General features: G+C 59.0%; 2 protein-coding genes across 5 annotated transcripts; both read left to right on the top strand.

Moving 5' to 3' along the window:
- Positions 1-5723: 5723 nt before the first annotated feature.
- On the top strand, positions 5724-8074 carry CDK2AP2 (cyclin dependent kinase 2 associated protein 2). 3 transcript variants are annotated; one of them, XM_019955244.2, is made up of 4 exons: positions 5724-6401; positions 6715-6815; positions 6904-7036; positions 7542-8074. In XM_019955244.2, exons 1-4 carry the CDS (start codon positions 6320-6322, stop codon positions 7607-7609), a joined length of 384 nt encoding a protein of 127 aa, XP_019810803.1. In that variant the 5' UTR covers positions 5724-6319; the 3' UTR covers positions 7610-8074. The 3 variants fall into 3 exon arrangements, with proteins under 3 accessions (XP_019810803.1, XP_019810804.1, XP_070639333.1); XM_019955245.2 differs by having other exon boundaries at positions 6351-6527; XM_070783232.1 differs by lacking the exon at positions 5724-6401 and adding an exon at positions 6410-6546.
- A 1292-nt stretch (positions 8075-9366) lies between these two features.
- Positions 9367-22934, top strand: PITPNM1 (phosphatidylinositol transfer protein membrane associated 1). 2 transcript variants are annotated; one of them, XM_070782500.1, is made up of 24 exons: positions 9367-9550; positions 10452-10570; positions 12050-12264; positions 12350-12471; positions 12675-12899; positions 14581-14907; positions 14998-15093; positions 15178-15282; positions 15987-16048; positions 16134-16390; positions 16715-16904; positions 17007-17114; positions 17365-17522; positions 17607-17812; positions 18292-18462; positions 19102-19266; positions 19524-19672; positions 19828-19938; positions 20358-20474; positions 20727-20875; positions 20979-21128; positions 21220-21403; positions 21709-21837; positions 22443-22934. In XM_070782500.1, exons 2-24 carry the CDS (start codon positions 10493-10495, stop codon positions 22704-22706), a joined length of 3738 nt encoding a protein of 1245 aa, XP_070638601.1. In that variant the 5' UTR covers positions 9367-9550; positions 10452-10492; the 3' UTR covers positions 22707-22934. The 2 variants fall into 2 exon arrangements, with proteins under 2 accessions (XP_070638601.1, XP_070638600.1); XM_070782499.1 differs by having other exon boundaries at positions 15175-15282.
- Positions 22935-23092: the final 158 nt, after the last annotated feature.

The following is a 23092-nucleotide window of genomic DNA, read 5'->3' as shown; positions in this document are numbered from 1 at the left end:
GGTCAGCCCCGAATCAGCAACTCTCTGCCCAGTCCTTCTTTATCATACTTCCTCTTTTTCACATTCCGAACTTCACCTTGGTGTTTGCCTCCCAGGGAAACCAAATGATACAGCTCCTCACTCCAGCCCTGCCATGGTCTTCATAGCCCCACTTTCCATATCGAGGGACCTGGGAGCCAGGTCCCAGCAATGTGCGGGAGTTCTCCCAGCTCCACTGCCCTCTCCCTGCTCCCGGCCGTGCAGCACGTGCTGCCAGATTTTTCTTTCTAAAATGCCATTTGCGTTTTGTCACACTCCTATCCAGAAACTGGCCATGGCCCCCCATTGCCCCCTGGGATGATCCAGTCCCTGTGCCTGGCGCTGGAAGGCTCCATGAGGATGAGGAACTGGCATACAGTCACACATGTTAGGAAGAAGCATCAGGGGGACTTCAGCTAGGCCTGGGGACTGTAGAGTCACAGTGCCAACCAGAAAGGGAGCCTTCAGGTCGGAGTGGACCCTGGACAGGCTGAGGCCTCTTCTAGCCCTGCATGACCAGCCACCGTTCCCACCTGCTGGGAGGAAGGATGAACTTGACCTCTAGGCCCAGAAAGGGGAGGAGCTTTCAGTGATTGTGCCAACAAGATGGCCTTGAGACAGATCAGGCAGGCAGCCACCAGCACCTTGCTCAGTCTGGAGCTTGGACACCGAGGTGCCAGGGCTGGCTGCAGCAGCCTCAGCACCACTTGCCTGGCAGATCACAATTAATCTTTAATCCCCAATTAGGTGATCTCTTCTGCCAGTCTGGCAGGCTTGGGGATGAGGGGGGAGTTGCAGCTTGTCTGGGAGCCATGGTCCACCCTCCTTCCCCCTACCCTCCACCGACATGCACAGATGGCATTACTGCCAGAGAAGAAATCTGTCCCCTCTGCAGGGGCTGGGGAGAATGATGGACATGGGCCAGGGGAAGAGCAGACCCTGCTCAAGGTCAGCCTCCCACTGGCCCCAGCTTGGTAGGTGCTATGGTTGGAACTGGGGAGGGGGGACGGTTGGTGGGGAGGTTTTAATTGGCTGCCGTGTATCTGCTGGCATCAGCAGTGCCCACAGCTCCCCTAAATCCCCCACACGCCCTCCCACCCCAAAAAGGCTGTTAGCCCAGAAGTTCCAAGCAGACACAGCTGGAGCAGGGACCAGGGCTAGAAAGACCAATAAGCAGGCGGCAACTATGTGGAGCCAAGAACCCCTCCCCCGTCGAAAGGGGGCACCTGCCTTCCAGCTCCACTGGCTGCTGCCAGTTGGAATAGGCTAGAGCTACAGGATCTCCTGGTTTTCCAAGAGAAGCTGTCAGTTGAGATTTTTACGTTAAGTTCACTGTATTTATTTATTTTTAATTTTGGCTGCACTGGGTCTTTGCAGTGAAGAAGGCGATGGCACCCCACTCCAGTACTCTTGCCTGGCAAATCCCATGGCCGGAGGAGCCTGGTGGGCTGTAGTCCATGGGGTTGCTAGGAGTCGGACACGACTGAGCGACTTCACGTTCACTTTTCACTTTCATGCGTTGGAGAAGGAAATGGCAACCCACTCCAGTGTTCTTGCCTGGAGAATCCCAGGGACGGGGGAGCCTGGTGGGCTGCCGTCTCTGGGGTCGCACAGAGTCGGACACCACTGAAGTGACTCAGCAGCAGCAGCAGCAGCAGCAGCGTCTTTGCAGCAGCATGTGGGGCATCTCTCATTGCAGAGCATGGGCTCCAGAGCGTGCAGGTTCAGTGGATGCAGTGCTCAGGCTGAGTTGGCCTGCAGCGTGCGGGATCTTTGTTCCCGACCAGGGATCAAGCCTGTGTCCCTGGAACTGGAAGGCAGATTCTTAACCTCTGGACCACCAGAGAAGTCTCAGTTTCACTTTTAATAGTTGAGGTATAATGTACATTCAGTAACATGGATGAGTGTACAGTTCAGTGAGTTTTTGCATGCATATGCAGCCAGGTAACCATCACCCCGATAAGGATGTTAATCCACTTATTTAAGAGTAGTTCCCGGTTTACAGAATTATACTGAAGACAGGACAGGGAGCTCCTGAATACCTCACATCCAGTTTCTCCCATGTGTTAGTCAAGGCTCTCCAGAGAAACAACCAATAAGAGATGTGTCAGTGTAAAGATATTTATTATTAAGGAATCGGCTCAGGCAATTATGGGCACTGAGCCATCCTCAGATCTGTAGTCAGCAAGCTAGTGATATGGGAGACCTGGTGATATAGTTCCAGTCCGAGCCCAGAGGCCCCAAAACCAGAAAAGTTGATGTGGGAAGTTCCAGTCTGAGAGCAAAAGCCTGGTGACCCTGCTCAAAGGTCAGGCAGGCAAAACTCCTCCCTCACTCAGCCTTTTTTTTCCATTCAGATCTTCAGCCCACACTGGGAAGACCCATTCGCTTTACTTAGTACTCAGATTCAATGCATCTCATCCAGACGCTCCCTCAAGACACTCCAAAATAATGTTGGACCTACGGCCTGGGCACCCCCATGACCCAGTCAGATCGACACACAGAATGAACCACAACACTCTAGTAACATCTTACATTAGAATGGTACTTCTGACACTGCTCATGAACTGTGAGCGAAGTGAAGTGAAAGTCGCTCAGGCGTGTCCGATTCTTTGCGAGGCCATGGACTATGTAGCCCACCAGGCTCCTCTGTCCATGGAATTCTCAAGGCAAGAACACTTGTGAAAGTGAAAGTTGCTCAGTCGTGTTCGACTCTTTGAGACCACACTGACTATACAGTCCATGGAATTCTCCAGGCCAGGATACTGGAGTGGGTAGCTATTCCCTTCTCCAGGGGATCTTCCCAACCCAGGGATTGAACCTGGATCTCCCACATCACAGGTAGATTCTTTACGGTCTGTGCCCACAGGGAAGCCCAATTAACTAATAGTGATGCATTATTATTAAAGACCACATTTTATGCAGATTTCATCTCTTCTTCCCTTGTTCTGTTCCAGAGTGCTTTCCAGGACACCATTTACATTAGAAATCATGTCTTTTTAGGGTGCTCTTGGTTGTGATGGTTTTACAGAATTTTCTTTTTTAATTATCTTGTCAGTTTTAAGGAATACCAGTCAGGTATTTTTATAGAATGTCCCTAAATTGGGATTTGCTTGTTTCTACCACAGTTAGAATGGGGTTCTTGGGACTTCCCTGGTGGTCCAGTAGCTAAGACTCTGGGCTCCCAGGGCAGGGGGCTGGGATTCAATTGCCCTGGTCAGGGAACTAGATTCCACATGCTGCAACTGAGACTCAGCACAGCCAAATAAATATTTAAAAAAGAATGGCGTTCTCATCCCAACATATACTATCCATATTATCAACATGACATCATCATTGATTCTGACGCTGATCACTTGGCTGAGAGTAGTGTTTCTGTCAGGTTTCTGTGCTGTAAAATTACTCATTTCATTTCCTTTCTCCTATTACATCCAATCCTATTAAAGGTCGATTTGTCTTTTCTCCATTTATTTGCTCACTATTTTTTATATCAATATATATTTTATACAAGTTATAATCCAGTACTATTTTATCAATTTTCTTGCTCAAAGTGCTCCACCTTTGGCCATTGAGAGCTCTTTCATTTGGCTCCTGTGCCCCTCTGACATACCCCCATCACTGTAGGGGCTTGGGTTTGGGAGTTTTGAGTTTTGTTTTAGCGTTTTCTTACTTTCTGGCACTACTAGCTGTTCCAGAATTATCTTGCATATTTCGGGTCCCAGTCCTAGAGTCAGCCATTTCTCCAAGGAACTCTGCTTCATTTTATTGGAGAATGGTATTTGAAACCAAGATCTGGCTGTTAAGTTGCTTCTAGGCACTCTAATAGAATGAGGATGTATATATGTACACCAACTTGTGGATAGAAAACATTTTAAGTATTTCTGCATATAACCAACTGTACTTATATCAAGCTAAACATGAGTTCCTATTGGTATCTCCAACTCTGGTCCATTACCACATGGATCATTCTAGCGTCCTCCTCCTCCTCACTTACCTGTAACTTCTCATTCCAACATCGAGAATTGTTAGCCCATACTCCCATGGGAAACCACATCATCAACGAGGGTGCAGTGCTTTTTGTCTGTGTTCTTATGGGCTCCACTCATTTCCAATTTCCAGATTATGCTTTACCTACTCAGTTTTACCCCTCACCAACTCCTGGCAACCAGTACCTTGTTTACCTTCTGTATAAGTCTCCTTTTCCAGAATGTCATATCATTGGCATCATACTGCATGTGTCTTTTTCAGACTGACTTCTTTCACTTAGCAATATGTCTGTGTCTTTTTCTGAGTAGATAATTTCCTTTTATTGCTGAATAAGAGTCCATTGTATAAAAACATCAGTTTCTTTGTTGACTCACCTATTGAAAGTCACCTCTACTGGGAAGCCTTCTGTGATGTCACAAGGCTGGACCCTTACTCTGAATTCCAGAGGAATTGTCCCTCTGGAATTCCTTGCCCCAGGAATCCACACTGTCTTACTCTATTGTGTGGCTTTACTTCCCTGTCTGTCTCTCTTTGAGACTAGGATCTCCTTGAGGACAGAAACCATGACTAGTTCATTTCCATCAGTGTCCAGCACAAGGCCTGAGATGGAGGATGGAGTGAGAAAATGTTTGTTGAATGAATAAACAATGTCCTCGGCATGAAAAAAATCTACAGAGCTGGCGGGGGTGGGGGTGGGGTGGGGAGGGGCATGAGATTTTGAGGAGGAGGAAGAGTCTCAGGAAAAAGGTTAATGTTTGGAGGAGAGTCTAAGATCCAGGGTTGTGAGGAATGAGATTTGAGGGGAGGGATCTGAGTGGAGATATGGATAGGAAAAAGGAAATGAAACAGTAGACACTTTATGAATATTCCTTTAATCCCCACAACAACCCTATGAGTGTCTTGGACTGCAAGGAAATCCAACCAGTCCATCCTAAAGGAAATCAGTCCTGAATATTCATTGGCAGGACTGATGCTGAAGCTGAAACTCCAATACTTTGGCCACCTGATTCGAAGAACTGACTCGTTGGAAAAGACCCTGATGCTGGGGAAGACTGAAAGCAGGAGAAGGGGACAACAGAGGATGAGATGGTTGGATGGCATCACCGACTCAATGGACATGAGTTTGACTAAACTCTGGGAGTTGGCGATGTGACAGGGAGGCCTGGCATGCTGCAGTCCATGGGGTTGCAAAGAGTCGGACACGACTGAGCTATTGAACTGAACTGAACTGAATGTCTTCATTTTACAGACGGGGAAACTGAGGCCTATTGAAGTGATTTGCCCAAGGCCAAACAGCTAGCGGACGTGATTTAAGCTTCCAACCATCAGTCTGACCCCAGATGGTGCTGTAGTCCATGATCCAGGACGGTCCATAGTACAGGGCCCGACAAACAGTTTAAGTATTCAAGGTGAGCTGTTCCTGCGATTGTCATTATGAGTCACCGGCATGGGGATTTGGTGGGGTTGCGGGGGGGGGGGGGGGGGGGGGGGAGAGGCAGGCTGAGGAGTCTTTGAAGTCGCCCTTGGACCTTACACCAACCTAGACCCGAAGTCCAGGCAATTGGAAGGGAGAGGCGCATCACCCGCGTAGGTGCAGGACCCGTTGCCATGGGAACATATGGGGGAGGCCTCGGGGAGGGCGCATGCGCGAATCGGGGACAGGTTGTGGAACCGGTGAAAGGTGACGTAAAAGCGCACAGGGTGGGGCGCGGGGCTGGGAACGTCAAAGCCCTGCGTCCTCCGGCACCCAGAGCGGAGGACAGGCGCGCGCGCGCGCGCCGCGGCGGTGACGGCAGCGGCGGCCACAACCCAGCCGAACCGGGACGGGGCAGCGGGACGCTGACGTACAAAGCAACGTGAGTGAGGTGCGAGGGCGGCACCCGCGCCGGGGAACCCAGCTCGGCGCGAACCGCGGCGGACCAGACCCAGCTCTCAGGCTGCCGAAGCCCCGCCCCTTAGGCTTGAGGACTAATCGGATTGAAAGCGCGCCGGCCCCGGGCCGCGAACTCTCCAATTGTGGAGGGTGTCGGCCACCGCCCAATCCGAAGCAGACAGGTGCGAGGTCCGGAAGGCGGAGGCCAATCAGCAGCGGTTGCGGCCTGTTGGGGCCGGTCTCTGCCTATGAGGAGGGCCGAGTGACATCTCCACGCGCCAATCGGGAGTGAAGGATCGTTCGTGCCCGCCCGCCCTTCCGGCCCGAGCTCTATTTACCAGGGGCGTGCTGCCGGCCTGCCAATCAGAGTGCGGCTCAGAGGCCAGGCAGCCAACCCGGGAGGAGCGGCCGGCCGGCGTCCGCCGCACCCAGGAGTTGGGGATGTCCTACAAGCCCATCGCCCCCGCCCCCAGCAGCACCCCCGGCTCCAGCACGCCTGGGCCCGGCACCCCGGTCCCGACAGGTGAGGATCCAGCTCCATCCCTGCTTGCCTGCCCGGGCGGTCAAGGTCTCCGAAGAGAAGACGGCCCGAGTTCTGCAGTGTGCTAGGCCCGCCGCCTGTCCTCGCCGAGCCTCAGTTTGCTGGCCTGTAAAGTGGGCGTGGTCGCGTAAGGGTTGTTGGCTGAGCGCAGCGGGAGGGGGGCTTGTCCTGAAGTTTAGCGGCCTGGAATGGAGCGTGCCTTTGGAGGGAATCGGGGCGAATCTAGTCCGAGGCTTGGAGCGCCGGGAGGAGGCGCTCCTGACCCGCGCTGACCGCTTACTCGCTCCTCTTGCAGCTGGAAGTGTCCCATCACCATCGGGCTCTGTGCCGGGAGCCGCTGGCCCTTTCAGACCACTGTTTAATGACTTTGGGCCTCCCTCCATGGGCTATGTGCAGGTGAGCGGAGCTGAGGGACTGCCCGTGGGATAAGGACTGGAGGTGCCCTGTTGGCCTGAACTCACTGCCCTGTTCTCTTTTGACGCAGGCAATGAAACCACCTGGCGCCCAGGGCTCCCAGAGCACTTACACCGACCTGCTGTCTGTCATAGAAGAGATGGGCAAAGAGATCCGGCCCACCTATGCTGGCAGCAAGAGCGCCATGGAACGCCTGAAGAGAGGTGAGTGAGGCCAGGAGGCAAACACTGAACAACTCTTCACAAGGTAGGGAAGGAAAGACTTCTGGAGGCCGCCTGAACCAAGCCTAGACGAGGGCAAGGATCACTATCCAGAGACGTGTTGGAACTGAACTGAAATTGAGTCAGTTTCTAAGGAAGGACCAGGGAATTTGTATTTCAGTCAGTCAGTTCAACCGCTCAGTTGTGTCCAACTCTTTGCGACCCCATGGACTGCAGCACACCAGGCTTCCCCGTCCATCACCAACTCCTGGAGTTTACTCAGACTCATGTCCATTGAGTTGGTGATGCCATCCAACGCTGTATCTCAGCGGGGTAAATTTGCTGGTTAACGTCTAAACCTCTAATGTCATCGAGTCCCTCATTAGATTATAGTCCCTTTCACTGAAAGGAAACGGGGTGTGAGGGAGGGGTCTTCCTCTGGAGGGCAGACCTGCGACTGTGGAGGGTCGCTGAGATCCTGTATGTTACTTGCCCATGCCCACCCCAGGCATCATCCATGCCCGGGCCCTCGTCAGAGAGTGCCTGGCAGAGACAGAGCGGAACGCCCGCACGTAACAGGACCCGACTCCACCTCAGCTTCTGGACCTTTCCTGGCCACTGCAGAGCACCTGCTTCTCCCTGGCCTTCACCCCGAGTTGCACTTCCCGTCCTGGGCTTCCTGTCCTGTGTCCTTTGGTGGGTACCCTCCAGGAACCAGTGGGGTGGCTCTTAACTCCAGTCGGCAGCACTAACTGGAACCCCCCGAAAGAGTTAGCAGCGAGGTCACTGTGAGTCTCACCCATGACCTGCCAACAGTGTTGATCCAACTGGAGCTGTCTCCTTTCTGTGGCCTCCACCACTCAGCACTTACCCAGGACTTTGATCCACTTTGCCCAGACCCCTTCTCCCCCAGCAGGGCCTCAGAAGGCCCATGGCCTCCCTGCCTTTTCTCCTGGGCCATAACAACTCTTTTCTCAGTGTGTCTTTTGCTAAATACACCCTTTTTATATAAATAAAATATAATTTGGAGTTGTTCTCTCAGCTCGGAGTCTTTTTTATTTTATTTTAGTTATTTATTTTTATCCGTGCACTGCGGACCCATGCCCCTGCACTGGAAGCATGGCATCTTAACCACTGGACCACCAGAGAAGCCCACAGTTCATAGTTTCTCTGAGCCTGGTGCTTCTAAGCCTGGGTGGGCCACGAAGAAAGGGAAAGCAGAGACTCGGAGGCAGATGGTCGGGTACACTGAGTGGGAGGGAGGCCCGCCAAACCCAGCTTTGCCTTGCCTCCACTGCCCATTGACCTTGAGTGGGACCCTGCCCTTCCCTGGCCCTCAGCCTGCCAGCTGTTTGTGGAGAGTTGAACTCCAATAGCTGAGTGCCCTGCCCTCCTTCACAAGATGCCACCAGGGGGCAGCACAAGGCCTGGGCTGCTTCCACAGCTGGAGGGCTCTGTCTCCAGCTTGAGCCTAGAGGGTTCTTTCTCTGGACTAAAGGTGCCTGGAGGGTAGAAATGCCAGTTCACTTAAGCCCCACCCTCGCATGCCTTAACATCCTAACATCCTAAGCTTGGAATCAGCCCTGGGGCTCGGAGTACACCCTATCTCTGAGTCCTAAGAAGAAAGAAAGGGAGCCAGGCTGCTTCCCAACCCCCAGGACCTGAGAAAGAGTCGAGAGAGAACTGGTTTCCCCAGTGTGGGTGAGACCCTGCGCCACGCCGCCCTGCACCGTCCCAGTGCCCTCTAGCCAACTGGGTGCGGTCCCAAGAGCCCAGCCCTAGGCCCTGGCAGCCTTTGCCCACGGTCTTGGCGCCATTGGCCAGACTTACGAACCCGGAAGATACAGGTGGGGAAAGCGCTGGGGCCCCGTTCCGGGAGGAGCCCCAAGACTGGAAGTGAAAGTGACTGCAGCCCTCTGAATGACCTGGCGGTCTGGGACACCGGAACCCCACCGGCTAGGCCAGGGATGTCAGAGACCAGCCGCTGGCCAGACTTGGGACGGGGAGGCGCTTCCCCCACCCTGGGCCCCGGGTTCCCAGGGCCGGAGAAGTTGGGGATGGGACTCTTGTCATATTTCCATAGCACACTGGAGGGCCGGGCCAGGGTGGAGGAAGGATCCCAGAGTGTCTGGGGATCCCAAAGAACACGGCCGAACTAAGCAGCGCCAGCATTTGGAGAAGGGCCTCTTCCCCCACCGCCGTGGGGAAGGAAGGAAGGTTGGGGCCGCCCTCCGCCGCCGCGGGAGGGGCGGCCCAGACCCCGCCGGCGTGGGGAGGGCCGCGCTCCCAGGAAGGGGGCGGGGCGGCCGCAGTGACGCGGCGGTCGGCGGGGAGGGACCGGAGGGGTGCCGGCGGGCAGACCGGGAGGAAGGTCGGGGCCATGGGCCCGCGCTGCGCCTCCAGAGGGTCCGGCCACTGCTGGAATCCGCGGCCGGGGCTGGGGGCGCTCGGGGCTCCGACCCGCGGCCCGTAGGCCCCCGCCCGTACCGGGTGAGGGGCGTCCACCCTAGACTAGAGGTGAGCCGGGACGTTGGCGGGCGGGCCGATAGAGAGCACGGCGGGGGACGGGGACGCCGGGGAGCAGAGGGAAGTGGGGGCCTCTCGCTTGCTCAGTGGGTGCGAGGTGGGAGTACGGCGGCAGCGAAGTCGGGGCGCAGGTGGACGGAGCAGGGCTTGCAGGGCGGGGGCCCGTAGGGTACTTCTAGCCTGAGCCTGAAGAGTGATCAGCCCTGGAGGAGGATGAGGCAGCTGCATAGACGAGTGCCTGGGGGCCAGGAACGATGCGGGGAAAGGGGAGCTGGGGCCTGGGCTGCCCGTCAGGGTGGGGAAGACAGGTCTCGGGGCGGAGGTGTTATCTAGTCTTTGAAGGTAGTTTCGGGTGCGGGGGGCGGGGGGCGCCCGGGGCTGCTCCGCGGAGAGACACGCGGGGGACAAGGTTCTAAGTGGATGTCCAGGAGTGGGGGACACGGACCGACTCGGGGAAAGGGATGCAGGGGGCGGGCCCCAAGGGGCCGGTGGTGGAAGGCGGCCCGGAAGGAGGGGCCCCAGGGTTCCCAGGGGCGGGTCCCCAAAGGATGCTGTTCCGAGGGGCTTAGGACGCCGCCGCGGCGGGAGAGGCAAGGCTGGCCCGCCAGCCCGCCGGCCACCTCCCGCGGCTCCTGGGGGCCCGCGTCAGCGCGCGGTTGCCATGGAGATGGGCGGGTGGGGGGCGGGGGCTGCGCGGAAAAGAGGTCAGCGCTCAGCTTCGCGGCGGCTCCCGGCCCCCCGCGGCGCTGGCTGCAGAGCTGGGCTCGCCGCTGCCTGCCCTGTAGCGAGCCCAGGCATGGGGTCCCCGGGCCTGAGCCCCTCGGCCCGCGCGCAGGGCTCGGGGCCGCGCGCCGCCGCCCCGCACTGACGGCCGCGCGGTGCCCTGCGCCAGGAGCCGCGGAGGCCGCGCGCGGTCGGCCGAGCGCTTTCAGGATGCTCATCAAGGAGTACCACATCCTGCTGCCCATGAGCCTGGACGAGTACCAGGTGGCCCAGCTCTACATGATCCAGGTGAGGGCGGTGGCAAGTAGGAGGCCGAGGAGGGGATGGGGGCATGCTTCATGCTGGGTATCCGCAGGAGCGCGCAGGCCACACCTGGGACAAGGGGCCGGGCCCAGCTCAATCCCCCTCCAGTCCAGCCCCGGGGCTTGGGAGGGCTCAGGCCAGAGCAGAAGAGAGCCCGTCCCCAGTCGGGTGTGGGGGAGAGGTGGGGTGGTTAAGGACTGTGCGAAGAGGGACGGAAGGGCCTGGTGGTGCCTCCCCACCCTGAGTGCCCAGCCCCTGCTGAACGCTCAGCCCCCATCTGATCTCCTTTAATCCTCCTTAGAACCTGTAATCCTCTGGGGGTAGGGAGAGGAGCGCATGAGGAGGCAAGAGTGGGGGGCAGAAAGTGAGGAGGGGTCCCAGGGGGTAGAGAAAGACTAGGAGAGGTTTCCCAGAGGATGAAGGAACCTGGCCACCCCCAGCGGTCAGGGAGATGGGCTGAGGCTCAGGGCCGGAGACTGTCAGAGGAGCAGGCAGGGAACCCAGAGGGTGAGGTCTAGGCTGAGAGGAAGCAGGTAGGGAGCCAGGCTTGGGCGGAGAAGTGTGAGCCAGGGCAGGCGCCCGGGGAGGGGAGGAGGCCGGTGCCCATTCCAGAGGAGTCCCCTGAAATGTGGGACCAGAATCTGAGCAGGCAAGAGGGCTGGGATCTGGCCTCAGAGGGTTGGGTGGGCCATGTTCAAACTCCTGAGCTACATAAGGACAGGATCTTAGTGCTCTCCAACTAGGAGGGGTGTGGCAGGAGCTGGTGTTGGGGTCCTAGAAAGGCAGGGATCCCTTTTACTCTCCTGATTCTTCCAGCCTGCCCACCCTGGTGCCTTGCTGGCAGGGCATGCAGCTTGTCCCCCTTAGGAGCTTACACGGGCTCTCTCTCTGCTTGAAGTACACCCCCCACCCCACCCCATATCTGCCCAGCACCCTCCTTTCCCCCCCAAGTCATCTTCAAATCAGGGTCATGTTATCTTTTCAGTGAGGCCTTTCCTGCCCATCCTATCAAAACTGCAACCCCCAACTCTATCCACCTAACCCTAGTCTATGCTTTCTTTTTACCATGGCACTTAGAACCCTCTAAGATGCTTTTTTTCTGTTTTCTGTCTACTGTGTCTCCCTCCGCTGGAGTGTACAGTTCCACAAGGGCAGGCAGGGGTCTTTACTCTGTACGTCACCAGATCCCAGTGAATATAAGCCCAGACAGTGCCTGAAATAGAGCAGACAGCAAATACTTGAATGACTGAACAAGTCTTTGCTTGCAGAACCCCAGAGGGGACTGGTCAGAGGCTATAATCCTGACCCCAGTAGCTATAAGGGAGCAGAGTGGGATTTCAGAGACCTAGAAAGGCTGGGACTCGGGCCTCAGAGCTGCGCCAGGGACCAGGCCTAACTGGGGAGCCCATCCCAGGAGCGGAGTTAGGGCTGAGCTGCCCATCCTCCTCTTGCCCTGGGCTGCAGAAAAAGAGCCGAGAGGAGTCGAGTGGTGAGGGCAGTGGCGTGGAGATCCTGGCCAACCGGCCCTACACAGATGGGCCGGGTGGCAGTGGACAGTACACACACAAGGTATACCACGTGGGCTCCCACATCCCAGGCTGGTTCCGGGCACTGCTGCCCAAGGCTGCCCTGCAGGTGGAGGAGGAATCCTGGAATGCTTATCCCTACACCCGAACCCGGTGAGTGGGTGGGGTGGGTCAGGGGCCAGGAGGGGAAGGGCCCTGGTGGGCCCAGCAGTGACCCTCACCCCTGCCCTCTGCCCAGGTACACCTGCCCCTTTGTGGAGAAATTCTCCATTGAAATTGAGACCTATTACCTGCCCGATGGGGGGCAGCAGCCCAATGTCTTCAACCTGAGTGGAGCTGAGCGGAGACAGCGCATCTTGGGTGAGACCTACAGCCAATAATGACCCCAAAGCCCCTCTCAGACCACCTGCCACCTGGAGAGGTGGCCTCTGACAAGTCCCAGGCTCAGTTCCTGGCCTCGGCTTTCTGTGCGTGAAAAGCTGCCCTCCCAATCCTGAGGTGGGGGAGGAGTAGCAGGGGCTGGAGGGGGCTGGTGTTGCTCAGGGCTGTCGGAACCCCCCCAGATACCATCGACATCGTGCGGGATGCTGTGGCCCCAGGCGAGTACAAAGCAGAAGAGGACCCCCGGCTGTACCGCTCGGCCAAGACAGGCCGAGGACCGCTGGCTGATGACTGGGCGCGCACAGCAGCCCAGACCGGGCCCCTCATGTGCGCTTACAAGCTGTGCAAGGTCGAGTTCCGCTACTGGGGCATGCAGGCCAAGATCGAGCAGTTCATCCATGACGTCGGTGAGCACCCTGTCCTGGGCGGTTCCACTTAGCATGCACCAGGCCGTGTGTTTGAGCCAGGGATGCTCCCAGTCTGCCGGGGACACAGAAACATAAAACCATCCTTTCCATTTGATAGGGTGGGTGCTGGGGCAGGGGGGAGCAGCGCAGCCTAACTGGGGTTGGGGGAGCCTGCCCTGAGGTACAGGGAAGAGTCAGAAGGGCAAGAAGCTGGCAACATAATCTCTGAGGTTCATGCCGGTTCAGACACTCAGAGATGCATCTGCTCATCCATTAAAATTCTAAGACGCCAATGTTCTGTGGGTCAAGCGAGGCTTAGAGACTCTCAGGAGGGTCACCAGCTGTAACTGGCAACACGCTGTGGAGTGCAGGCCGAAGCTGGGTGCTGTCAGAGTCCCTCCCACCCCAGCTCTGAGTTCCATCCTCCTGCTCTGGTCTCCAGCAGACCCTAGGTCATACTCCCGTGGCTTAGCCCTGCCCCACCTCCCAGGTCTAATGCTGGGCTCCCCACAGGAAGAAGGACGGGGACCCCCAGGGACCTGGGTTCCACTCCACCACGGACTCTCATGGAATCTCCCCTCCAGGGAGCTGCTTCCTTAATTGTCCCTTTTGTAAATGAGGAAAAGGTTGGGCCTGATAGCAAAAGCTGATATTGATCACAAGATGCCAAATCCTCTGCTAATCACTTCCCATGCAAGATATCTTTCACACCCCCCACACCTCTCAAGGTAAAGACTATTATGATTCCACATGAGGAAATTTAGCTCAGAGAGTAATAATGCAGGCTCTTTATCCTAAATTTGGAAAAAGTCCAAAAAGCACAAATAAGATTAGGGGCCTCCCTGGAGGTCCAGTGGTTAAGACTCTGCACTTCCTACGCAGGAGGCTTGGGTTTGATCCCTGATCAGGGAACTAAGATCCCACATACCATTGAAGAAGGAAATGGCAACCCACTCCAGAATTCTTGCCTGGAGAATTCCATTGACAGAGGAGCCTGATGGGCTACAGTCCACGGGGTCACAAAGAGTCGGACACGACTGAGTGACTAACTTTCACTTTCAATTTCACCATGTGGTACAGCCAAAAAAAAGCAAGTGAAAATCACCCACATATAACCATTATTAAGATTCTAATGCATTTCCTTCCAAAAGTTTATAATTCAATCATTATTACTTTATTTCCTAGATACTGAGGTTTCTAACTTTACTCCTCTGCTTAAGATGAAAATATCCCAGAATGGGTATCGTGTTTTTGCTTCATTAAGTGCCAACACTTCCATTAACTATTAACACCTTCATTAACCATCAACAATTTCATTAACTGTTAACGCCTTAATTGTTGACTCCTCTGATGAAGTCAGCAGGAAGCCAGCTGAAAGATCAAGAACAAACATTGCTCCCAGCTTCCTGGGGTGTTGGGCTGAGCTCAGAGCTAAGAGTTGGGATGTCTGGAGGGACAAAAGAGGCTGTGGGCAGGGAGGTAGGTAGGACAGGAAGAAAAATGCCCCACTTCCCACTGCCATCGCCTGGACAGCACTCACCCTTCCCTACTTTGCAGCTCTGGGTGGGTGGTGTGCCTAAGGGAGCCATTACCCAAATTCAAGGGAATTCAAGGGCTTGGTATGCAGGGCAGGGACACAGGGGGTGGGGAGGGCATGGCTTTGATGTCTGGGCACCTACAGGTCTGCGCCGGGTGATGCTGCGGGCCCACCGACAGGCCTGGTGCTGGCAGGACGAGTGGACAGAGCTGAGCATGGCTGACATCCGGGCACTAGAGGAGGAGACTGCCCGCATGCTGGCACAGCGCATGGCCAAGTGCAACACAGGCAGCGAGGGCCCCGAGGCCCAGCCCCCAGGGAAGCCGAGCTCTGAGGCCCGGGCCGGGGCCAGCCACGCGGGCACCCCCGATGGGCCTGAGGCCCCCCCAGGCCCCGATGCCTCCCCCGATGCCAGCTTCAGCAAGCAGTGGTCTTCATCCTCCCGTTCCTCCTACTCATCCCAGCATGGGGGTGAGGCTGGGGCATGGGGACTGGTGGTGGGGTGTCGGGGAGCACGGCCCTTGGCCGGACGCCCAGGCTGAGGCCCGCGTGGCCCTGCAGGGGGCGTGTCTCCCCAGACTTTGTCTGAGTGGCGCATGCAGAACATCGCCCGGGACTCTGAGAACAGCTCCGAGGAGGAGTTCTTTGATGCCCACGGTCAGCACCCCAGCCCTGCCGGGGGCGGGGGGGCCCTGAGCAGTGCCTACCGCCCCATGACACAGTCCCTGGTCCCTTCAGAAGGCTTCTCGGACAGTGACGAGGTCTTCCCCAAGGAGATGACCAAGTGGAACTCCAACGACTTCATCGACGCCTTTGCCTCCCCCATGGAGGCTGAGGGGACACCAGGTAAAGGTCCCCTATCCCGTCACCGGCCACCCGCACCCCCTAAGTGGTGGGGACTCAGAGAACTACTCATTCCTAAACGTAACGGGGACTAAGATGAATGTCAACCCAGAAAGGGTGCTCTTTAAATACACAGATGAATGATGAGTGGATAATGGGTGGATGGGTGGATGGATGGTTGGAATGTAAAAAGACAGAACAAAGAATGGAGGAATTCATTTGGAGGCCGGGAAGTCTTCATGCAGGAAGTATAGATTTTGAAGGATTAGACCAGCTGTGTCCAAAAGAACTTTCTGAGATGCTGGAAGGGTACTCATCACTAGCCACATGTGACTCTCAAGTTGTTGAAATGTGGTGAGTGTGACTGGGGACCTAAATTTTGCACAGTAATTTAATTCACTTCAACTTAAACAGGCACGTGTGGCTCGTGGCTACCACACGGGACAGGGCAGGATCAGAAGGAATCTTCCAGGCAAACGGGCATTGTGGGGAGAGGTGTCTCTGGGAACAGCAGGGACTGGCTGGCCTGTGCTAAGGTCTAGAAGTGTGAAATGACCTGGGGGAGTCGGGTGAGAGGGGCACGTCTGAGGGAGATGGGGGCAGGGGGTAGTGCCCAGGCAGACAGCGAGCGGGGGCACCTGAAGTGCCAGGTGAGGGCATCCCCACAGAGCCCTCAGTCTCTCTCCCTGGCTCTCCCCCTCCCATAGACCCTGGAACTGAGGGCACCAAAGACCTGGGGGACGGGGCCCGGGCACCCAGGGACTCGGAAGTGAGTATGGCCGGCCACCCCGAGCCTTAGTTCTGCCTGGCCACCCACCAGCCACCGCTCTGACGTCACACTGTGCCCCCTGCAGGGCCCAGATGGAGACAGCGCTGGGGAGCTGGGGGCGGAGACGTGCGAGGTCCACGCCCTCTTCCTCGTCCTGCACAGTGGCAGCATCCTAGACTCGGGCCCGGGAGATGCTGACTCCAAGCGGGCGGACGTGCAGACACTGAGCCTAGCCTTCGAGGCCGTCACCCGCGTCCACTTTCCCGAGGCCCTGGGCCATGTGGCGCTGCGCCTGGTGCCCTGCCCACCCATCTGCGCGGCTGCTTATGCCCTCGTCTCCAAGTACTGGTCTAGGGGGTGGAAAGCGGGGGTGGACACACAGGGTCCCCGAGGTGTGGACAGCCACCTGGAGGCTCCTGGAACCAGAGAGGCCCCCATGGGGCGGGGCGGTGGGGGGAGAGGCCAGGAAGTCAGACACCTGGGCCAGTCACCCGCCCAGCTGTCCTCAGTTTCTAGTCTATGGCTCCATCACAGAGCCCTCTGGGATACTGGTGGACCCCACAAAGCCCCCGTGGTGCTGGGACTTGCTAACAGGTCAGGGGGACTTCGAGGGGGCAGGGGTAGGCCTGGAGGCCCCGCCCATTCATTCCGCCCCTCCTCCTGCAGCCTGAGCCCCTATAGCCATGATGGTGACAGCCTGTCCCGCTCCCAGGACCACATTCCCCTGGCCGCCCTGCCGCTGCTGGCCACCTCATCATCCCGATACCAGGGCGCCGTGGCCACAGTCATCGCCCGCACCAACCAGGCCTATGCGGCCTTCCTGCGCTCCTCTGAGGGCGCCGGCTTCTGCGGGCAGGTCAGGGGTTAGGGGTTGTCTGGGGGGAACTTGCTGGCTGAGCCTCCCCCACCCTCCTGCCCCTGCTGCAGCCCCTCCTGACCACGCTGCCCTCTCCCCCAGGTGGTGCTGATCGGGGACGGCGTCGGCGGAATCCTGGGCTTTGATGCGCTCTGCCACAGTGCCAGTGTGGGCACTGGGAGCCGGAGCAGCAGCCGCCGTGGAAGTATGGTTAGTGTGGCTGGACCCGCCTCCACCGGAGGAGCCGGGGTGGCGGGGAGACTCCCCTGCTCTAGTTCTCTGCCCCAGGAATCTGACCTCTCTCCAGCCTGTTCCTTGCTGCCTCTGTCCATCCCCTCTGGGGCTCTGCTTGCTGGCTCTAAGTCCCTGCCCAACCCCCATGCCTCCTTCCTCACTTCCAAATAAGTAGAAATCAATTGTCTCCAGTCCTAAGGATGTTTCTGTCTCCTGCTTCTTCTAGAACAATGAGCTGCTCTCCCCGGAGGCAGGCCCAATGCGGGATCCCCTGGCAGAGGGGGCTGAGGGGCTGGGCCGGGCCAGCCCAGAACCCTCTGCCCTGCCCACCCAGCGCACCCCCAGCGACATGGCCGGTCCCGAGCCCGAGGGCTCTCAAAACAGGTGACATTCCCACCCCATCAACCCCAAACTGGGCTTGTGCTGGGCTGCAGAGGTGGCAGCGCTGACAGCCACCTCCGCACGCAGCCTGCAGGCAGCCCCCCCAGCCACCTCCTCCGGGGAGCCCCGGCGGGCGAGCACAGCCTCCTGCCCACCCACTGCCACCTCTGAGGCTCTCGACAGTGCCCCCTGTGCCGCCCGCCTTGACTTCAAGGTCTCCGGCTTCTTCCTCTTTGGCTCCCCGCTTGGCCTGGTGCTGGCTCTGCGCAAAACCGTGATGCCCACGTTGGAGGGTGAGCCCTTGGGGTGCAAGTGGGGGGCACGCCTCCTCCTCCATCTGCCCCTCCCCTTAGCTCCTCCAACCTCTCCCTCTCACCGGAAATTCGAGCATTTATGCCATTCCCCACTGTAAAAATTAAGTTTCTTGGCTAGAGAGGGGGAACCTGAGGCCCAGAAAGAAGGGACTTGCCAGGGCCACGTTTCCCAGCATGCACCAGGAGGAACTCGTACACCCAGATGCCCTTCCTGAGAAGGGGTCCAACAGGCCTAGGGAACGCTTCATCCCGAGCATCAGCAAATCGAAGGCTGTGATCCCTTGTTAGCCAAGAGACCTGTCTCACTTTTAAGCAGGACCCCGGGGACCTCCCAGGGAGTACAGTCTGGGAAGCGCTGTTTCAGTGTCACCCAGCATGTCAGGGAGCTGCTCCCCACCACCCCTACCTCCCAGAATGCCCAGCTGAACCCCCTCTCTCCTTTATCTTCTGGGTACCAGTGGCCCAGATGCGGCCAGCCTGCGAGCAGATCTACAACCTCTTCCATGCAGCCGACCCCTGTGCCTCCCGCCTTGAGCCCCTGCTGGCCCCCAAGTTCCAGGCCATCGCTCCCCTGGCGGTGCCCCGCTACCAGAAGTTCCCTCTGGGAGATGGCTCATCTCTGCTGCTGGGTATGCACCCAACCAAAATACAGGGAAGAGGAGGAGAAGGGCCCCAACAGTGAGGGATGCAGATAGGCCCCCCTCCCCCAACCAAGAGGCAGTTCCCGCATCATTGGTACTCTCTCAGGTCACCACTCCCAGGACCAGGAGCCGTCCCCTGGCCCCTTGGGCAGTCTGGATCCCCAAGACCCTCTGCCCAGAAGCTGGGGGCAGTGGTGGTAACTGGACTAAAGAAGAGAGGCAGTGACATCGAAAGCAGCCACTCGCCACTGGGGCGGGGGGTGAAGGGGTGCTGTATCCGGGTCTAGGGATGCACTGTGTCTCCATGGGCACTTGAGGTCACGTCCTGATGTGGGTTGTGTACACATGCATTTAAGTGAGTACCCATCTGGCCCCATGAGACAAGCGGGCCTGAATTGGAGTGATGGTGGCAGGCATTCTGGCAGGAATGCTGCTAACAGGGGAGAATGCCCCCACCTTTCACATCCACCCACATGTTGGGGCAATTCAGCCTCAGCCAAGACCTGACCAGGGAAGGCTGGCAGTGGAGATGGGGGAGATGTGGGGCGAAGCAGTCCTGGAACCCCAGTAGAAAGACAGGAGGGTGGCCTGGCCCAGCCCACCACTGAGGCTGCCCTCCACCCACAGCCGACACTCTGCAGACCCACTCAGGCCTCTTTCTGGAGGAGCTGGAGATGTTGGTGCCCTCAACACCCACGTCTGCCAGTGGTGCTTTCTGGAAGGGCAATGAGTTGGGCGGTGACCCGCCAGCCCAGCCAACTGCCCCCAGCACCACTAGTGAAGTGGTTAAGAGTAAGTCAGGCCAGCCACCCCGCCTGGGGGTGAGGGGCAGTGGTGGGGGTGCGGATACTTGTTCCACCGCTGAAGCCCAGCAGAAACACCCTTGCCCCAGAGCCTTTGCTCTGGAACGAGGGGGCCCCGGCACCCAACTCTGGACTCGGCAAAGAGCAGGGCTGGTGGAAGAGAGGGAGGGAAGAGCCCTAGAGGCCAGACAGGTGGGCCTGGGGTGAGAGGCCACCCCTGACTCACTGCCCACCGCGGCCAAGCAGTCCTGGAGCGCTGGTGGGGGACCAAGCGGATTGACTACTCGCTGTACTGCCCGGAGGCGCTCACCGCCTTCCCCACCGTCACGCTGCCCCACCTCTTCCACGCCAGCTACTGGGAATCGGCCGACGTGGTGGCCTTCATCCTGCGACAGGTGGGCCCAGGGATGCGGGGTGGGGGGGGGGTGCGGTGGGGAAGCGGGCAAGGATAGGGAGCCGGAGCTGGGGGAGGGGCAACCCCAGGGACTCTTCCCCCGCCCCCCCCCACCCCCCCGCTTCATGTGGCCTCGCTGGGGCCCATTCCCCGCAGGTGATCGAGAAGGAGCGGCCACACCTGACCGAGTGCGAGGAGCCGTCCATCTACAGCCCGGCCTTCCCCAGGGAGAAGTGGCAGCGCAAACGCACCCAAGTCAAGATTCGGGTACGTGCCCTGCCGCTAGGGACCTCAAGTCTCCCTGGGATCTCCGCCCCTAAGCCCCTCTCAGGTTCCACCTCCTGCTGCCTCGGCCCCGCCCCAGGTACCACCAAGTCTCCTCCCCTCCCTCTTCCCCGCCCCCTCCGCCAAGTCAGGTTGGCGCTCGTCTCGCCCTTCTCAGCCTCTGCACAGGGTCTATATTGCCTCCGCCCCTTGGAACCGCAGTCCGCACAGAGGACCCCCAGGACCTCTGATTGGGGTCAGCAGGAGCGCCCACCCATCGGGCCTCGCCCCTCTCTCGGAGCGAGCTGGCCCGCCTCCTCCAGGCAGCGCGCACACACGTCTGGGCGCGGGTCCCCCTCACCAGCTCTTCCCGCCTCCCTGTCATCTCCTGGCCGTGGGCTCACACTGTCTCCTCCCGCCAGAACGTCACCTCCAACCACCGGGCGAGCGACACGGTGGTGTGCGAGGGCCGCCCCCAGGTGCTGAATGGGCGCTTCATGTATGGACCCTTGGATGTGGTCACGCTCACGGGAGAGAAGGTTAGGACACAGAGGCCTCAGTCCCATGTAGACCAGCCCCCTCCTCGGGCTGACCTGGCCCTAAGCGGGAGCTCCCTGGTCCTGCCTCCTGTTCCCTGGACAGCTCCGGGTCCTAGCAGGTTGAGCCCCCAACCCCGTCCTCCTTCCCCCGCCTCAGCCTCAGCCCTCTTCCGCTCAGCTCCACGCCGCTCAGGGGTTCCCCCCTCCCTCCGCTCCGCTCAGGGGGACCCTCTGACCCTCTCTCCCTGCTAGGTGGACATCTACATCATGACGCAGCCACTGTCGGGCAAGTGGATCCACTTTGGCACCGAGGTCACCAACAGCTCTGGCCGTCTCACCTTCCCGGTGCCCCTGGAGCGTGCGCTGGGCGTCGGCGTTTACCCGGTGCGCATGGTAGTCAGGTGAGCGTGGTGCGGGCCCGGCCTCTGCGGGGCGGGGCTCCCGTGGGCCCCGCCCCGACGCCGCTCACACAGCAACCCACCCCCACCCCCGCCCGGGCCGTAGGGGCGACCACACCTACGCCGAATGCTGCCTAACGGTGGTGGCCCGCGGCACTGAGGCCGTGGTCTTCAGCATCGACGGCTCCTTCACCGCCAGTGTGTCCATCATGGGCAGCGACCCCAAGGTGCGCGCCGGCGCCGTGGACGTGGTCAGGTAGGAGCGGCTGCCCCTTCTCTTCCCCACTCGCTGTGAGGACTGGTCCCCACTCCTGGTGCGCGGGGCTGACCGCCGCCCCTCCCTGCAGACACTGGCAGGACGCGGGCTACCTGATCGTGTACGTGACGGGCCGTCCTGATATGCAGAAGCACCGCGTGGTGGCCTGGCTGTCGCAGCACAACTTCCCCCACGGCGTCGTCTCCTTCTGCGATGGTCTCACTCACGACCCACTGCGTCAGAAGGCGATGTTCCTGCAGAGCCTGGTGCAGGAGGTCTGGTGGTTGGGGAGGGCCCCCGAACCCCGTGATTGCCCCGAGAGGAGGCCCGTTTGTTCCTACCCGTATGGCCCTGGCTCCCAGCCTAACAGACCGCACATCCCCGCAAGGGTCTCTAGAGTCCTTGGGGCCAACTAGGGAGATCCGGCTAGTCCCACCCCCCAGCCAGACCTGGTGATGGAGACTAAGCGGCCCCGCCCCTAACCCTTCAGCACTGAACGCCCACCAAACCCCACCCTCTGTCTCCCGCCCCGCTCCCTCTCCCCCGTCCCTGGGCTCCTGATTGGCCTCTCCGGCCACAGGTGGAACTGAACTTCGTGGCCGCCTACGGGTCCCCCAAAGACGTGGCCGTGTATGCAGCGCTGGGCCTGCCCCCAAGCCAGACCTACATCGTGGGCCGTGCCGTGAGGAAGCTGCAGGCGCAGTGCCAGGTGAGGGCCGAGTGAAGGTGGGGCTGCAAGCCAGTTGGAACATGGGAGCCTGAGGCTGTGCCGTGAGGACCACTCGTGCGTTAAGAAGCACCTAGGAGGGAGGCTGTGAACAGGCTGGCCGGCTTTGGGGAACTTGGGCTTCTCCTAGGATCTGGGAGGTCACGAGCAGCTGGAAGCTGCCGGACAGGCCAGAACGGGTAACTCAAGCTGGAGTATGAGCAAGACCTTGGGTGCTCGTTCCACGCTGGCATGGTTCTGGGCACAAGCCTTGACCTTTCTGAGCCTCACTTTCCTGTCTGTAGAATGGATCTCCGCAGCTGTCACGAAAAGCCCGTGATTTACTGCCTGTCAGCGAGCACTGGGCTGGGCACAAAGCAAGTGCCTGCTAAACGTTAGCTGCTGTTACTTCCCTCCAAAATCCCATTTTACAGATGAGGAAACTCAGGACGAGGCCCAGAGAGGGGCAGGCTCCCCGGCGGGGTTTGGTCAGGCTGTGCCAGCCTGGTACTGCAGCCAGCACTGCCCAGAGCCTGGGAAGGGCAGGTGAGGGCAGTGTGTGGGCCCGAGACCAGCCATCCCCTCACCCTGCCCACCTCTGCCCGCAGTTCCTGTCCGATGGCTACGTGGCCCACCTGGGCCAGCTGGAGGCCGGCTCCCACCCTCATGCCACTTCGGGACCCTCAAGGGCCGCCCTGGCCAAGAGCAGCTATGGTGGGGCTGCCCCTGTGGACTTCCTTCGGAAGCAGAGCCAGCTGCTCCGCTCGAGGGGCCCCAGCCAGGCGGAGTGGGAGGGCCCTGGGACACCGCCCACCACCCTGGCGCGGGGCAAGGCGCGGAGCATCAGCCTCAAGCTGGACAGCGAAGAGTGAGGCTCCAACTGTGGCTGGACTTGGGTTATTTATTCATGCACTCAAAGAGCCCCAGTGGAAAGCTGGGCCCCCGGCCCCATGGCTGGCCTGCATCTGTTTGCCCTCAGGGATAGTTCCCTTTCATGCTGGGGGACCCAGCCCTGGGGGCTGGAGGAGGGAGCAGCAAGGGTCCAGAGGCTTTTCCAGCGCGTGTAACTCCACGGAAATAAACACCGCCTGCATCCCGCCTGACTGCCCACCGGCGTGGCATCACAGGGCAGCCCAGCTCACAGTTTCTAGTTCAACAGAGATGCTGAAGGGCAAAGAGGAGCCGGGATGTGCCCGGGGTCAGACAGCAGGTCAGAGGGCAGGGCCAAGATTGGGACCTGGAGAGCCAGCCTCCTTCC

Source organism: Bos indicus, chromosome 29 (assembly GCF_029378745.1).
Source record: "Bos indicus isolate NIAB-ARS_2022 breed Sahiwal x Tharparkar chromosome 29, NIAB-ARS_B.indTharparkar_mat_pri_1.0, whole genome shotgun sequence".
NCBI classification, from domain to species: domain Eukaryota; kingdom Metazoa; phylum Chordata; class Mammalia; order Artiodactyla; family Bovidae; genus Bos; species Bos indicus.
This window is presented reverse-complemented; position numbering and strand designations above follow the sequence as displayed.

Excerpts from the sequence above, each read along its gene's own strand:
- CDK2AP2 (XM_019955244.2), top strand. The coding sequence starts at position 6,320 with ATGTCCTACAAGCCCATCGCCCCCGCCCCCAGCAGCACCCCCGGCTCC. Across the intron at positions 6,816-6,903 it reads CCTCCATGGGCTATGTGCAG|GCAATGAAACCACCTGGCGC; the intron begins GTGAGCGGAGCT and ends CTTTTGACGCAG. Across the intron at positions 7,037-7,541 it reads CATGGAACGCCTGAAGAGAG|GCATCATCCATGCCCGGGCC; the intron begins GTGAGTGAGGCC and ends TGCCCACCCCAG.
- PITPNM1 (XM_070782499.1), top strand. The coding sequence starts at position 10,493 with ATGCTCATCAAGGAGTACCACATCCTGCTGCCCATGAGCCTGGACGAG. Across the intron at positions 15,094-15,174 it reads GGAGTTCTTTGATGCCCACG|AAGGCTTCTCGGACAGTGAC; the intron begins GTCAGCACCCCA and ends TGGTCCCTTCAG. Across the intron at positions 20,876-20,978 it reads CCGGTGCGCATGGTAGTCAG|GGGCGACCACACCTACGCCG; the intron begins GTGAGCGTGGTG and ends CCCGGGCCGTAG.